General features: G+C 43.7%; 1 protein-coding gene across 1 annotated transcript in view; it reads right to left on the reverse strand.

Moving 5' to 3' along the window:
• Nucleotides 1-122: 122 nt before the first annotated feature.
• Nucleotides 123-12,419, reverse strand: part of SCGN (secretagogin, EF-hand calcium binding protein) — a 35,261-nt gene continuing 22,964 nt past the window's right edge. Inside the window, exons 8-11 of the mRNA XM_077765719.1 lie at nt 8,304-8,349; nt 8,004-8,063; nt 5,531-5,599; nt 123-251 (exon numbers count right to left, since the gene is read on the reverse strand). Coding sequence (XP_077621845.1) covers nt 123-251; nt 5,531-5,599; nt 8,004-8,063; nt 8,304-8,349 — 304 coding nt within the window. The remainder of the gene's footprint in view (nt 252-5,530; nt 5,600-8,003; nt 8,064-8,303; nt 8,350-12,419) is intronic.

Below are 12,419 nucleotides of genomic sequence, written 5' to 3' on the forward strand. Positions count from 1 at the left end.
CATCAGAGTACCACACCATTTGTTAGAAAGCTTGCCCGTGTGTCCCCAACAGCAAAGCACAGATACAGATTTCCCAGCAGGAGCTCAGAAATCTAAGAGCCAAGGACACAGCATTCTGGGGCTTATGGGTTGATTTTCAGCCCAAGACACAATGCGAGCTCAGACTTCTGAATCTTTCCGTCCTTGTTCACATCACAGTGGCGCAAAAGAATCTCCCGGAACTTATCGAGGTCCACTCCGCTGATGCTGGGCTGAGGACAGAAAAGGGAGCATGTCAGGAGACCAGCCAGTGGTGGCCCCAACCTTGAGTGCCACCCCCTCTCCACCCCGCGCTCACTCCCTCAGGGGACAGCCTGCCTCCTGGGAGAGGCTCCGTGGAGACAGGCGGTGGGGACAGTCCCACCTCCTGGTCCACCACGTGTTGTCAGGGGTCCCGCCAGCACCTTTACCTCCCAGCACGGCTATTCGGGCAGGAGAACGAGCCCCACATTGCTTCTCTGCGGCTCTAGGGAAAGTCTGTCCTTTTAGGCCATGATAAAGACATTTTGCCTTGGAGCAGACGATTGCCATCACAGACTCCGTCTTGGTACACGGATGACAGAAGACACATTTCACTGTCTCCCCATGGGAGTATTTTGGACCTCTTATTTTAGAAAGGGTTGTAAGGAACGAAATACTGACTAAAACATGATGTCGCTGAGCTGCGGACATAGGGCTTATTACAAGGGGTATTTTAAACTGTGACACGCATCAGACAGGAAAGTAATTTCAAACTCAAAAGGTCTGCATGGAGGGCCTGGGTGGCTCAGTCGGCTGAGCGTCCGACTTTGGCTCAGGCCAGGAGCTCACGGTTCATGAGTTCGAGCCCTGCATCGGGCTCACCTCTGTCAGCACAGAGCCTGCTTCAGAGCCTCTATTCCCCTTTCTCTCTCTCCCTCCGCTGCTCATATGCTCTCTATCTCAAAAATAAAAATAAAATAAAATAAAATAAATTAAAAAAAAGGTCAGCAAAAGTGAGCAATGCTTGAACTGAGTGACTTTCCACAGGCCATTTAATTTAACCATCATGATCACCTTGGGAGGTAAATGAAGGGAAGTTTCTTTCGATCTTTTGAGTTATGCTTTTCTTTTTTTTGTTTTTTGCCTTTCTTTCTTTCTTTCTTTCTTTCTTTCTTTCTTTCTTTCTTTCTTTCTTTCTTTCTTTCTTTCTTTCTTTCTCCTTCCTTCCTTCCTTCCTTCCTTCCTTCCTTTCTTTCTTTCTTTCTTTCTTTCTTTCTTTCTTTCTTTCTTTCTTTCTTTCTTTTGAGAGAGAGTGAAAGAGAGAGAGAAAGCAATCCCAAGCAGGTTTAGTGTGGAGCTCTGTGCTCCTTGGGACTTGATCTCAAGACTGTGTGATCATGACCTGAGTTGAAATTGAGTCCAACACTTAACCAACTGAGCCACCCAGCTGCCCCTACTATCAACTTTTAATTCACAGATGAGAAAACTAAAGCACAGAGAGGTTTTTTAACCTTCCCGCTGTCACAGCTGGTACATGTCAAAACCAGATCCACACTGAGGCGGGTGGGTCCTGGGCTCCTGTCTTTACCAGTGCGCCCTACCACAGCCTCCATGTAAAATGCGTGTTTTATATCTTACCCCCCTCATGAGGAAGTGTGTGAGTGGATCTGAAGGGTTTGGCTGAATAGTGCTTCTCTGTCCGCCTTGAGTCTTGGGCCCTACGGGAACCCTGGGGGCTGGATGTGTGCCTGCCCGTGGTAAGTGCTGGATGCGTGCTTGACTGTCTGCAAACGCGGTCTTCCTGTCTCCGCCATACGCCCTCCCTTTCCTGAACGCGCTGTCTGTCCTGAAACAGTGAAAGCTAAGGCCTGAACCCAGTCATTGCCAGCCCGTCCCCAGTCTCCACGCTGGAGTCAGCACCCAGGCATGGCCCGGCCTGCACCCCCGAGACCCTAATGGGATGACAGCTTTGATGGTGGCAGGCATTCTTGATTGGAAACCGCTTATGAGAGCGCTTGGATCAGAATATTTAATTAGCCAGCACCTTGCTCTCCAACCGTGCAAAGTTGTACCGTGCTCTCTGCTGTTTATTGGCCATGCTGCTGTCTGAAAGCACCGAGGCGGTGGGTAGAGGCTGAGGTGTCACCGCCTGAGACCTCGGCCAGGCCCCTGCCAGCAAGGCTCGTCTCGTCTGAGAGAGATCAGGGTAACAAAGGGCACCCCAGCACCTGCCCTGTCCCACGTCTCTTCCAGTTATCACCCGCCCCTCCGTGTTATGATGCAAAGGAGGGACTGGTTGGTGTTTCTTCAGTGTCGTTTTGCAGGCAGATGGAAGTACCCCCTCGGACAGCAGGAGTCCTTAGAGGGAGGCAATCACAGGGGGTAACAGGGGCCACGCTGTTGAGGGCAGGAGGCACAAAGCACGTCACCGGGTCCCACAGCCCCAACACTGGCTGTTTGCGATTATACTGCTTCCCCTTGCCTCCCGTTGTCTTTTCTTAAAAGTTGTCTGTCACCCAGGGGATGGCAGCACGTTAAGTCACTAAACTGTTTATCAGTGGAGCTCAACCCAGGCAGAATACACCTAGAAACAAAGTCCGTTAACAGGAAGTCTACTCAAATGCAGAGATCATGCTTCTGTCTTTTCTCCACTTTCAGATTTCAGATTTCTCTACGTATCATTTTTATGATTTAAAAAATTTAAAAAAATGAGAACGTGTGTGCTAAGGGCTAGTAGCTCTTTGGAGGAGCATATATTACATTCAATCCCTTCGGGTAAGTATTGTCCCCTCTTGCTAATCAACTTGTCAACAACAGGGAAAAGCAGAAGCAGTGTCTAGCAGGATAAAAATGAACTTTTGGGAGCCCGGGGCAGGACCTCTCCTCCCTTCCAGGCAGAAGTCCTGGTCACCTCTGGCACCTCCATACGTGTGTCTTCTAACATTCCTGTTCACACTTCTACTCCTTGGTATGCGCTGAGCCCCTTGAATGTCTTGCCTTTCGGCTTTCTAGTTTAAGCTATAGATTCTCCTGCTGATTTCCACATGGTGCCGAGGGACCTACAGACTCTTTAGAAATCTTGTGCAGGAATTATTTGGTCATATCCCCCAGGACCTTGCCATCTCATCATACTGACAGAAGACAGCCTTGGGCACCATTTTCCAGAGATCAGGGCAAGGGATGTTCTGGTAACCAGATAGTCTTGTTAATATAAATTCAATATATGTATCATCCATGGTTGAAAGAAAACAATAATGAAAGACTATAAAATAAGCTCACTTCAGGGTCATTATTGCAAACATGAATGATCCTGACCGGGATGCTACACTCAGAAACTGAGCCATGGCATGCTCTGATAGCTGCTTTTGAAACAAATTCCAGATACTATTTGCTTACTTGTCCTGTGGTCTTTTCTGAGAAATTTCAGATTTATCCAAAGATTCTCCCGTGACAACATCCTTCAAATTATATGGTAAATAGTTTTTAAGCAATGCAGAAGACTGGGAAAGACCCAATACATGTATGTACCTCAGTTATAGGGCTTCGGAGGAGAACTTTAACAATTAACTACTGGGGCGCCTGGGTGGCTTAGTCGGTTAAGCGTCCGACTTTCGCTTAGGTCATGATCTCGCGGTTCGTGGGTTCGAGCCCCGCGTCGGGCTCTGTGCTGACTGCCAGCTCGGAGCCTGGAGCCTGTTTCAGAGTCTGTGACTCCCTCTCTCTCTTACCCTCCCCTGCTCATGCTGTCTCTCTCTCTCTCTCCTAGAAATAAATAAACATTAAAAAAAATTAAAAAAACAAAACAAAACAATTAACTACTTTGTACCCCCTTTATAGCTCAACAGATCAGCCCTTGTCAACTACTTTTGTACTACTGACCATGGTCTCACACAGTCCTTGAAAACCCCCTCTCTGAAATTGGCTGGTACTTATGTTAAGAGGAACCATTCTGTTAGGCCTGAAACAGAGAGTCAAGGACAAGCGTGATGGGGACCCTCTGGTTTCCCATGGAGGTGATTCAAATCTATCAATGAGTGAGGCAAAGGGATGTTTTGGGATGGTCTAGGATTTTCTCCTTCTCTTTGATTTTCTCTGGGAAAATGTCTCTTCTACTCTGTTGCTGGGTTAGGTTTTCCTTCTGGGTCTCCCAGTAACCTTTGGAAGCCATTGCCAAACTCCGTGACAACTGCAAGGGTCTGTAGGCATGCAAAGCCCTGAACTGTGCCCTTCGGTGGTCTGTGGCCTTGGCTCCACTGTGCACAGGAGGCCATGGTGCTGAGAAGCAGGCTCACCACCCTGAGCATCTATCAAAAGCAAATAAAAACCGCAGTTTGGCAAAGCCTACTGCCGTGCAACTTTAATGTCCCATAGAGAATTGCTCAGTTTCTATTACAAGAATCATTTTGGCATTAAAGAGGTAGTAAGTACAGTGGGATTTTTCTTTAGTAATCAATGTAAAAGACACTACCACACCAACACCCACGCACCATTTGGTTGTACAGGTGCCCATGGAATTTCCCAGGCCATGACGGGAACGCGGAAGAGGCAAGACTTAGGAGGCCAATAATACACCTCTGTCATCCTGACTAGAGGGCAGAAAAAAATCTCCTCCATGCCTGCTCACTCACAGTATGTGGACTTCCTGGGGGTTTATGCAAAAATTGATAAATTTATAGGAAATCTTCTGCTGCAAAACTCCATAGTTTTAATCAGGTTTTTAAACAGGTCTGGGATTCCAAAACCAGTTAACAGTTGCTACTCTAATTTGTTGCCATCTGGACCAATTGGGACAGACTCACTGTGTCCTGTATTAACCTGAAAAAATCTCTAAGGATATGAAAATACAAAATTCAGTGGGTACAGGGTCATGTAGAAAAGGAAAAGTTGCAAAGTATATGTTTAACTAGATCAGGCAGCCAGTCAATACAAGTCACTGGGATCTCAAAGGAGATTGCTTGTTTTAAACAGTCTACACTACATAAAACAGTTTTGTGCTGTAGATTATAATCTAAATCCTATCAGTCTGAACCACGACAATGTCTTGATAGACAGGTAGCCAAAATTTTAGGCTAAGCATTAGAACAGCCCCTGGGGGGAGGGCGGAGGGCAGGAAGGCAGGAATGAGGGGTGGGGGGGAGAAATCCTTAATATGGGATTTATTTCGTGAAATTAAAAGGTTTTAGGTATTCTAATAACCAAATCTGGGGGAAAAGGCCCTTCTGCAACCAAAACTAAAGCTGTAATATACACAGTGGCACTATACACCCATAGTAAAATAAATGGCTTTTCAATGATGGTAACAAGAAGTTTCTATGAGAGTTTCACTTAATTGAAACTACAAATGATCTTAAGACAGAAAGAGAGACTTACCAGGTCTCACGGAAGCTCAAAGTTTGTTAAATAGACTATGCCCCTAGCTCTTCTCCCTAGCATTAATCATCAGCCTTACTGATTCTCAAAAATAAACAGTGGAATCCATCAGAATGGCAACCCCAACCCACAATGGATCCCCATAGCCTCGTGAAATCACCTTGACCAGCTCCATCATGTCTTTGACAAACCCATCCACTTCTGGCCCTTCCAGAGCTCCAGTTTTACTCTGAAAGATAAAAGACCCAATTAATCCAATATCATTTTGAGTCAAAAAGCTAAAGAATAAGTTAGGCAAATTGTCCAAATCAGTATTCTTTTGTGACTGCAAATAGGTTCAGAAATGGCACATTCCAGTTTGGTTCTTTGTGCAGGATGTGAATATTCCATAGAAATTAAAAGAATTAATTGTAGGGGCACCTGGGTGGCTCTGTCAGTTAAGTGTCTGCCACTTGATTCTGGCTCAGGTCACAATCTCATGGTTGTGAGTTCAAGTCCCCCCATCAGGTGCTCAGGATTTTCTCTCTCCCTCTCTCTCCTCCCCCACCTTCCCCCCACTTGTATTCTCTCTCTCTTTCTCTTCCTCTCAAATAAATGATGAATGGATAAAGAAGATTTGGTTTATATATACAGTGGAATACTACTTGGCAATAAAAAAGAATTGAAATCCTGCCTTTGCAATGATGTGGATGGAGCTAGAATGTATTATGCTGAGTGAAATAAGTCAGTCAGAGAAAGACAGATATCATATGTTTTCACTCATATGTGGATCTTGAGAAACATAACATAAGACCATGGGGGAGAGGAAGGGAGAAAAATAGTTACAAGCAGAAAGGGAGGGAGGCAAACCATAAGAGACTCTTAAATATAGAGAACTGAGGGTTGATGGGGAGTGGGGAAGAGGGGAAAGTGGGTGATGGGCACTGAAAAGTACACTTGTTGGGATGATCACTGGATGTTGTGTGCAAGTGATGAACCACGGGAATCTACCCCAAAAACCAAGAGCACACTTTACACACTGTATGTTAGCTAATTTGACAATAAATTATATTTTTAAAAATAATAAGTCAATAAATAGACTTAAAAAAGAATTAATTATAAATAAGTGTCTCCTTGTAAACAAATGAGAAGCAGTAGTTTTAAGTCCTTGGCTCTTGCAAATAGCATTAACATGATATATACTGACTTCATTTGCTTCCCAAATATCAGGCTTCAGTTCAGACTAAATTTTCACATCATATCTGTCCTGATAGGCTGACATTTTTTTATTTTGCTTTATAATTTAGCAAGGACTTGATGATTATTAAAATATGTTTTGTTTGTTTGTTTATTTATTTATAAACTTATTTTAGAGACAGAGCATGTTAGTAGGGGAGCAGGGCAGAGGAAGAGAGAGAATCTCAAGCAGGCTTCATGCTCAGTGTGGAGCTCAACGTTGGGCTCAGTCTTACAGCCTTGAGATCATGACCTGAGCCAAGATCATGACCCGAGCCAAAATCAAGAGTCAGATGCTCAATTGAGCAAGCCACCCAGGCACCCCTAAAATATATTTTTTAAATCAAGAAGAACTAAATTAAAATTATTATTTGGTCTGTACAAAAACTCCTTATTTTTTCTCTTCATTAAATATAAAAATGTCTATAAAATAAAATACATATTAAAATATTTCCATTTCTTCTCTAAAGTCCCAGTTATGACAACTCATCTGTTCTTTCCAAGTTTTCTTCACCTTGAACCTTTAACATATCATTTAAAAAATCAATTCCCTTAGTGTATTTACCAAATACAAACATAATACTAGCCAGGCACCCTTCTAAGAGCTTCACAAACATGAAATCACTGAATTCTCGTAACAACCCGTGGAGGAGGCATTATTATTATCATCATCACCCTAACTTTACAGAAGAGTGAAACGAGCCACAGGGGGGTTAAGGAAACTATCCAGGGTCACATGGCTAACAAACCATGATTCACACCCAGCTGACCAGTCATGGAGACTATACCCTTAAACACTTTGCTGCCCTGCCCTCTAGGAGATGCTCCTTTCTGCTCAGAATGTGACATACAGGTGGCCAGTCTGCTTAGTTTCAAGATGGCATCTCTTTTGACTTTGTCTAACTTTCTCACGTCTCTTCCGTCTTCTCTTCATTTCTTGTCCTCAAGAAATGCAATCTCTTTGTCATACTTTGTGCTATAGAATTATTATTTTTTCCTCTCTAAAGAAGGGCCATGTAATCAGTCGTACAAGACAAGTAGCTTTCATGTCCACCAGGGCTTGCTTTGCCTGTATTTCTTCGGGTTAGATATGGTTTCTAACTTGATTGTTTGCTTGTTGTTCTCAAGCATGCTGTTCTAGATGGAGAGCAAGAAGGAGAAACCTTCTCCCACTTTGGATCCAAAGAGGAAAAAAAATGTGATTTTATTCTCTTCCTAACCATAAATACTCCTTTGTCCTCTTTCATGTAGTTTTCAGAAGTTTATATAGAGAAGCTGAGGGAGTGACATCCATGAGGGATGGCTATTCATCATATACGTTCGGGTCTGAGGGCAGGATGGATAGGACAACCCCACACGGGGGCCAGACAAGCTTGCTCCCTAAAAGTGGCCAGCACAACACAAAGACGCACACTTACAACATCATAGTGGGCAAAGATTTTCTCAAAGTCCCTCTTTCTTTCTTCAGTGGAACAAGCCTGTGGGTGGGAAGAGCAGAATGTCAGTCTGGCAATGGGAAGCTTCCATTGTACAATTCTTCCAGGGGCATAGACAGCTTTTATACACTTTGAGTCAATGACCCTTGATTTCAACAGTAAGTCCTTTTGGTCTCTAGATAAATTAAAGTAAGATGCAAACAGGCCTTCTTTTCTTCCCTCCCTCTCAAATTTATGGAGAGACATGAATGACACGAGCCCATGAGAAATGTCATGACTTACATCCATTTTAAATTGGAGAAGGAAGTTTTCCTGAAGAGCCAGGATCCTAAATGGAAAAAAAAAAAAAAAAAAAGAAATTAATCCACTTGATGATCTGTCAGTTCTCAGTTACAAGCAATTCCATAACTCTGGGATGAGGAAAGAGCAGGCGATTTCCAGATTATTCTGCAGAATAGGGTAGGTGCTTGAAAAATAGGAATTTATACATTATAAAAACAAATTAAAAAATCAGCGGTGCCTGGGTGGCTCAGTTAGTTAAGCGTCCAACTTCGGCTCAGGTCATGATCTCACGGTTCGTGGGTTCAAACCCTGCATCGGGCTCTGTGCTAAGAGCTAGCTCAGAGCCTGGAGCCTGCTTCAGATTCTGCGTCTCCCTCTCTCTCTGACCCTCCCTTGTTCATGCTGTCTTTCTCTCAGAAATAAATAAAAAATGTTAAAAATAAAAATTTTTTAAATAATAATAAAAAAATAAAAAATTCATTGGGAGGGACTTTCGCCATAGAGAGATTGTTAAAAAGGCAACTTGGTGGAAAATGGCAGAGTGAGAGCTTATGAAAACTCTCTCCTCCATTACAGCAATGAGAAAACTGCCCATCCCCCCAAAAAACTCAAAATGACTTTTTCACAATTCTAGAAATTAAAGTCTTGTAGAAATCTGACGAGCGCTTATTTTGGAAAAATGACTAAATCTTGGTAAGAACAGTGGATTTTGTGCATTTTCACTTCCTTTATCCCTCCGTCCTCCTCACCTCCATTGTACCCTTGAAAACGAAGAGCCCACAGGCCCAGGGAGAATGAGCCTTCTAGCAGCAGCTAGCAAGCAGAACAGAGTTGGAGCTCTTTCGAAGCTGAGGGTCCAGAGAATTGCCATCCTGTGACTTCTTGGGTGTTCTCTAAAAGACCCCATTTGCAAGATGCACTTATTTGACCTGATTTTGAACTCACCCAGTGGGAAAGCTTTTTGCCTGGGAGCTTTGTTCAAAACCAATGAAGAGCAATTGTTGGAGACCACAGCTGACCACAGTGGTAGATACATAAGAGCTGGGGTCAACAACAGGCTAACTAAAAAGATTAAAAAGGAAAAGCTGAAGGAATGAGATTCCATAGGGGCTTTTACAAGTCCCAACCTATTTCTGGGAATCTAGCAAGTTACACACATGCCTGGGGCCACATCCACACCCAAGACTGTGTATCTGCGCAAAAGGAGAAGGCCCTCAGCACCCCCCTGCGGCTTATAGTCAGGCTCTATGCAAGCAGGAAGTTAAGGCTAAGGCAGAGTTGCAAACTGCCTGGTTGGGTGTAGATGTGCCCCAACACGTACACAGGGACCCTCAAACAACATTGGGAGACATAAGGAATCTCTGTGCAATCATGATCATAAGCAAGCAGAGACTTAAGTGTCCACACATAACAAAGATACAGATTTTACAGGATTAGTTCGAGAAAGTCAGTAGACAAAAAAGACAACCATTCACAACACTAAATGTGACCCATAAGAAATACTAAAGAGAATTCTTCAAGCTGAAATGAAGACGCCAGACAGTCGCTTAAATCCACACAAAGAGAGAAAGACCTCAGCCAGACACGAAAGCCCACATAGTGTATGTTTCCATTTATATGAAATGCTCAGAATGAGCAAATCCACAGAAACGAAGTAGATGAGTGGTTACCAGGGGTTGACAGGCGAGGGAAGGAGATTGTGATTCCTGATGGGTCTGGGGTATTTTTCTGGATTTATGCTGCATTAAATCATGCATTCATAGTACAGAGAAAGGTAGAAAAAAAATATCTTGCAACAATTTGGAAAATATTGCTCTTCTGGATGCTCAGGGTAGAGAGAATTAATGTGAGCCAAATAGAGGGTAGAATATTCCGGGACTCTTTAAGGAATCCTGTTCTTATCTGTCGGTTGGCACCAAGCAGCCTAAGTGATATTGCCGGTCAGAGGACATCAACTTGAGAAGTGCTCACATGTGGAGCAACAGGGCTGCCTTCCAGAGTTGGGAGAAGAGACCCGTGTATAAGTGTTTTAAGGCCTTTTAGATATTCAATTCGTTTCCTATTGCTGCTGTAACAAATTAGCACAATTTTAGTGGCTTCCACAGCATACATTTGTACCTTCCATACTAGAAATGAGAGTCTGAGGTGGATTTCACCGGGCACCACCTTCAGCAGGTGCCCTTGGAGCTGCTTTCTTCTGGAGGCTCTACGGAAGAGTCAGTTTCCTTCCTTTTTTATCTTCTAGAAACTGTTTGCATTCTTTGGCTCATAGCCCCTTTCTCCACCTCAAATCCTTCAAAGCCTTCAAAGCCCATCCCTCTGCTTCCTTGTTCCACATTTAAAGGATCCTTGTTATTACATTGGGCCCACGTGGGTAATCCAGAATAACATCCCTAAGGTCTGTTAATCAGCAACTTAAATTCTATCTGCAGCCATAATTCAACCTTGCCACATAACATAAAATATTCGCTGGGTCTGGGAATTCAGACACAGACATCTATATTTGGCCTACCCCACTTGTCACTGTCAAATTCCATATCAAATCGGTTTTGAAATAATGCAGGAACAGTTTCGTTGCTTTGCATCTGTGTTCAATACTTCTTCAATTCTTCCTTCAGTCCACAACTACTCATCGAGTCCTCCTCTATACCAAGCACTGTGGCATGAGAGAAGCCATTCAAGGGATGAAGGTGTGCTTCCTGACTTCTGGGTAGGACCATAGTAGAGGATGTTTGGCTCACTGCACGGGGGGGCTTTGGTTATGATCGTGACAGAGGGGATGTGACCTCCATAGTTGGAGGTCAGGGATGCTAGATGTCCTGCATCGCATGGAAAATTCCGCAAAATGGTGAATCATCCCATATCTCACCTGACTCTGGAATGTCCAGGAGGGAATTCATGTGTCTACAAGTCCTGCTTATAATTATATTTGAACCTAGAACACAATTACTATTTATATGAAAATCCAGACTATTTTTCTCAAGGTATATGTAATTTGCTAATTTGTGTAAATTATCCAGATAGCATTCTGAGTCACATAAATTGCGGGATGACTATACTTTGTTTCACTTGGGACACTATCAAGACTTATTTATTATTTATATAGTTATATCAAGAGAAGCTGAATTCCTGACACAGGAGTTGCCAAGAGGTCATACCTGTATCTGTCAGTGTCTGAACTCACATATTTGTGCTATTTCTACACCAAGCTGTAAGCAACAACCACTCTGTTATGCTTGCCCTGTGGTTTTATCTACCCACCTCCACTCTGAAATATACTTTATTTTATTATAAAGTGTTTTACCTTATTTCCTTTTATGTGTTATAGTTTATGCATTATATTGTCTTAGCATTTCGTGCAGAGGTAGGTTATATCTTCTGTGGATTTTATTTCAGGAGTAAACAGTATCATAATAGGGTAGAGAGCAGCTTACAGTAGTGACTCAGTCAGCCTCCAGAGGGCGCTCAGGGTTCCTCGACTCGCTACCTTTAAGAAGTGCATTGAGTCAAGTGGGTGGGTGCTTTTGGGGAGGGGAGCAATGAAATTAAAAGCTATTGTTTTCACCCAGATTGCCATGTTTTGGGTCTTCCTGATAGGATTGGCTCTCACACACAGCTCTCCCAGTAGCTAGTCTGACCTCCACTTGAGAGGAATCCTCACCTCCCTTGGCCAAAATAGCTTCAAGGACTAAGGGGGGACCAGGGGATAGAGCCAAGGCTGCAGGGCTGGGATCCCTCCGTCCTCAGCCTTTGGGAGAGGCTCTGGTCTGGCTGGTCTCTCCATGCCTCTTCTCCATCAGAGTGGCCAAAATTAGGATGGAGATCCTAGGGAAAGGAGCTAAGGAGAACACAAAGGTTGCCTCACAGCTTCTACAAGGCCCAGAATAGAAGACCATATAGAGTGTTGGGCTCAGTGTCCTGGTCATCACTAAGGAGAGACCCATCCTGGTGTGGCCCCTTTCACAGATCCCCTTCAAGAGTTAGCAGATGGACTTGCCAAGAGAGGAGGCAGCTGGTACAGGGTTTAGTGATTCTGAGCTCAAGTTCATATCTGCTTGTGACCTTGCCAAGTTAACTCTGTCATTGAAAATCACCCTCAGCCTTTGGACTTCCTCT

Source organism: Crocuta crocuta, unplaced genomic scaffold (assembly GCF_008692635.1).
Source record: "Crocuta crocuta isolate KB4526 unplaced genomic scaffold, BGI_CrCroc_1.0 scaffold811, whole genome shotgun sequence".
Taxonomy (NCBI): domain Eukaryota; kingdom Metazoa; phylum Chordata; class Mammalia; order Carnivora; family Hyaenidae; genus Crocuta; species Crocuta crocuta.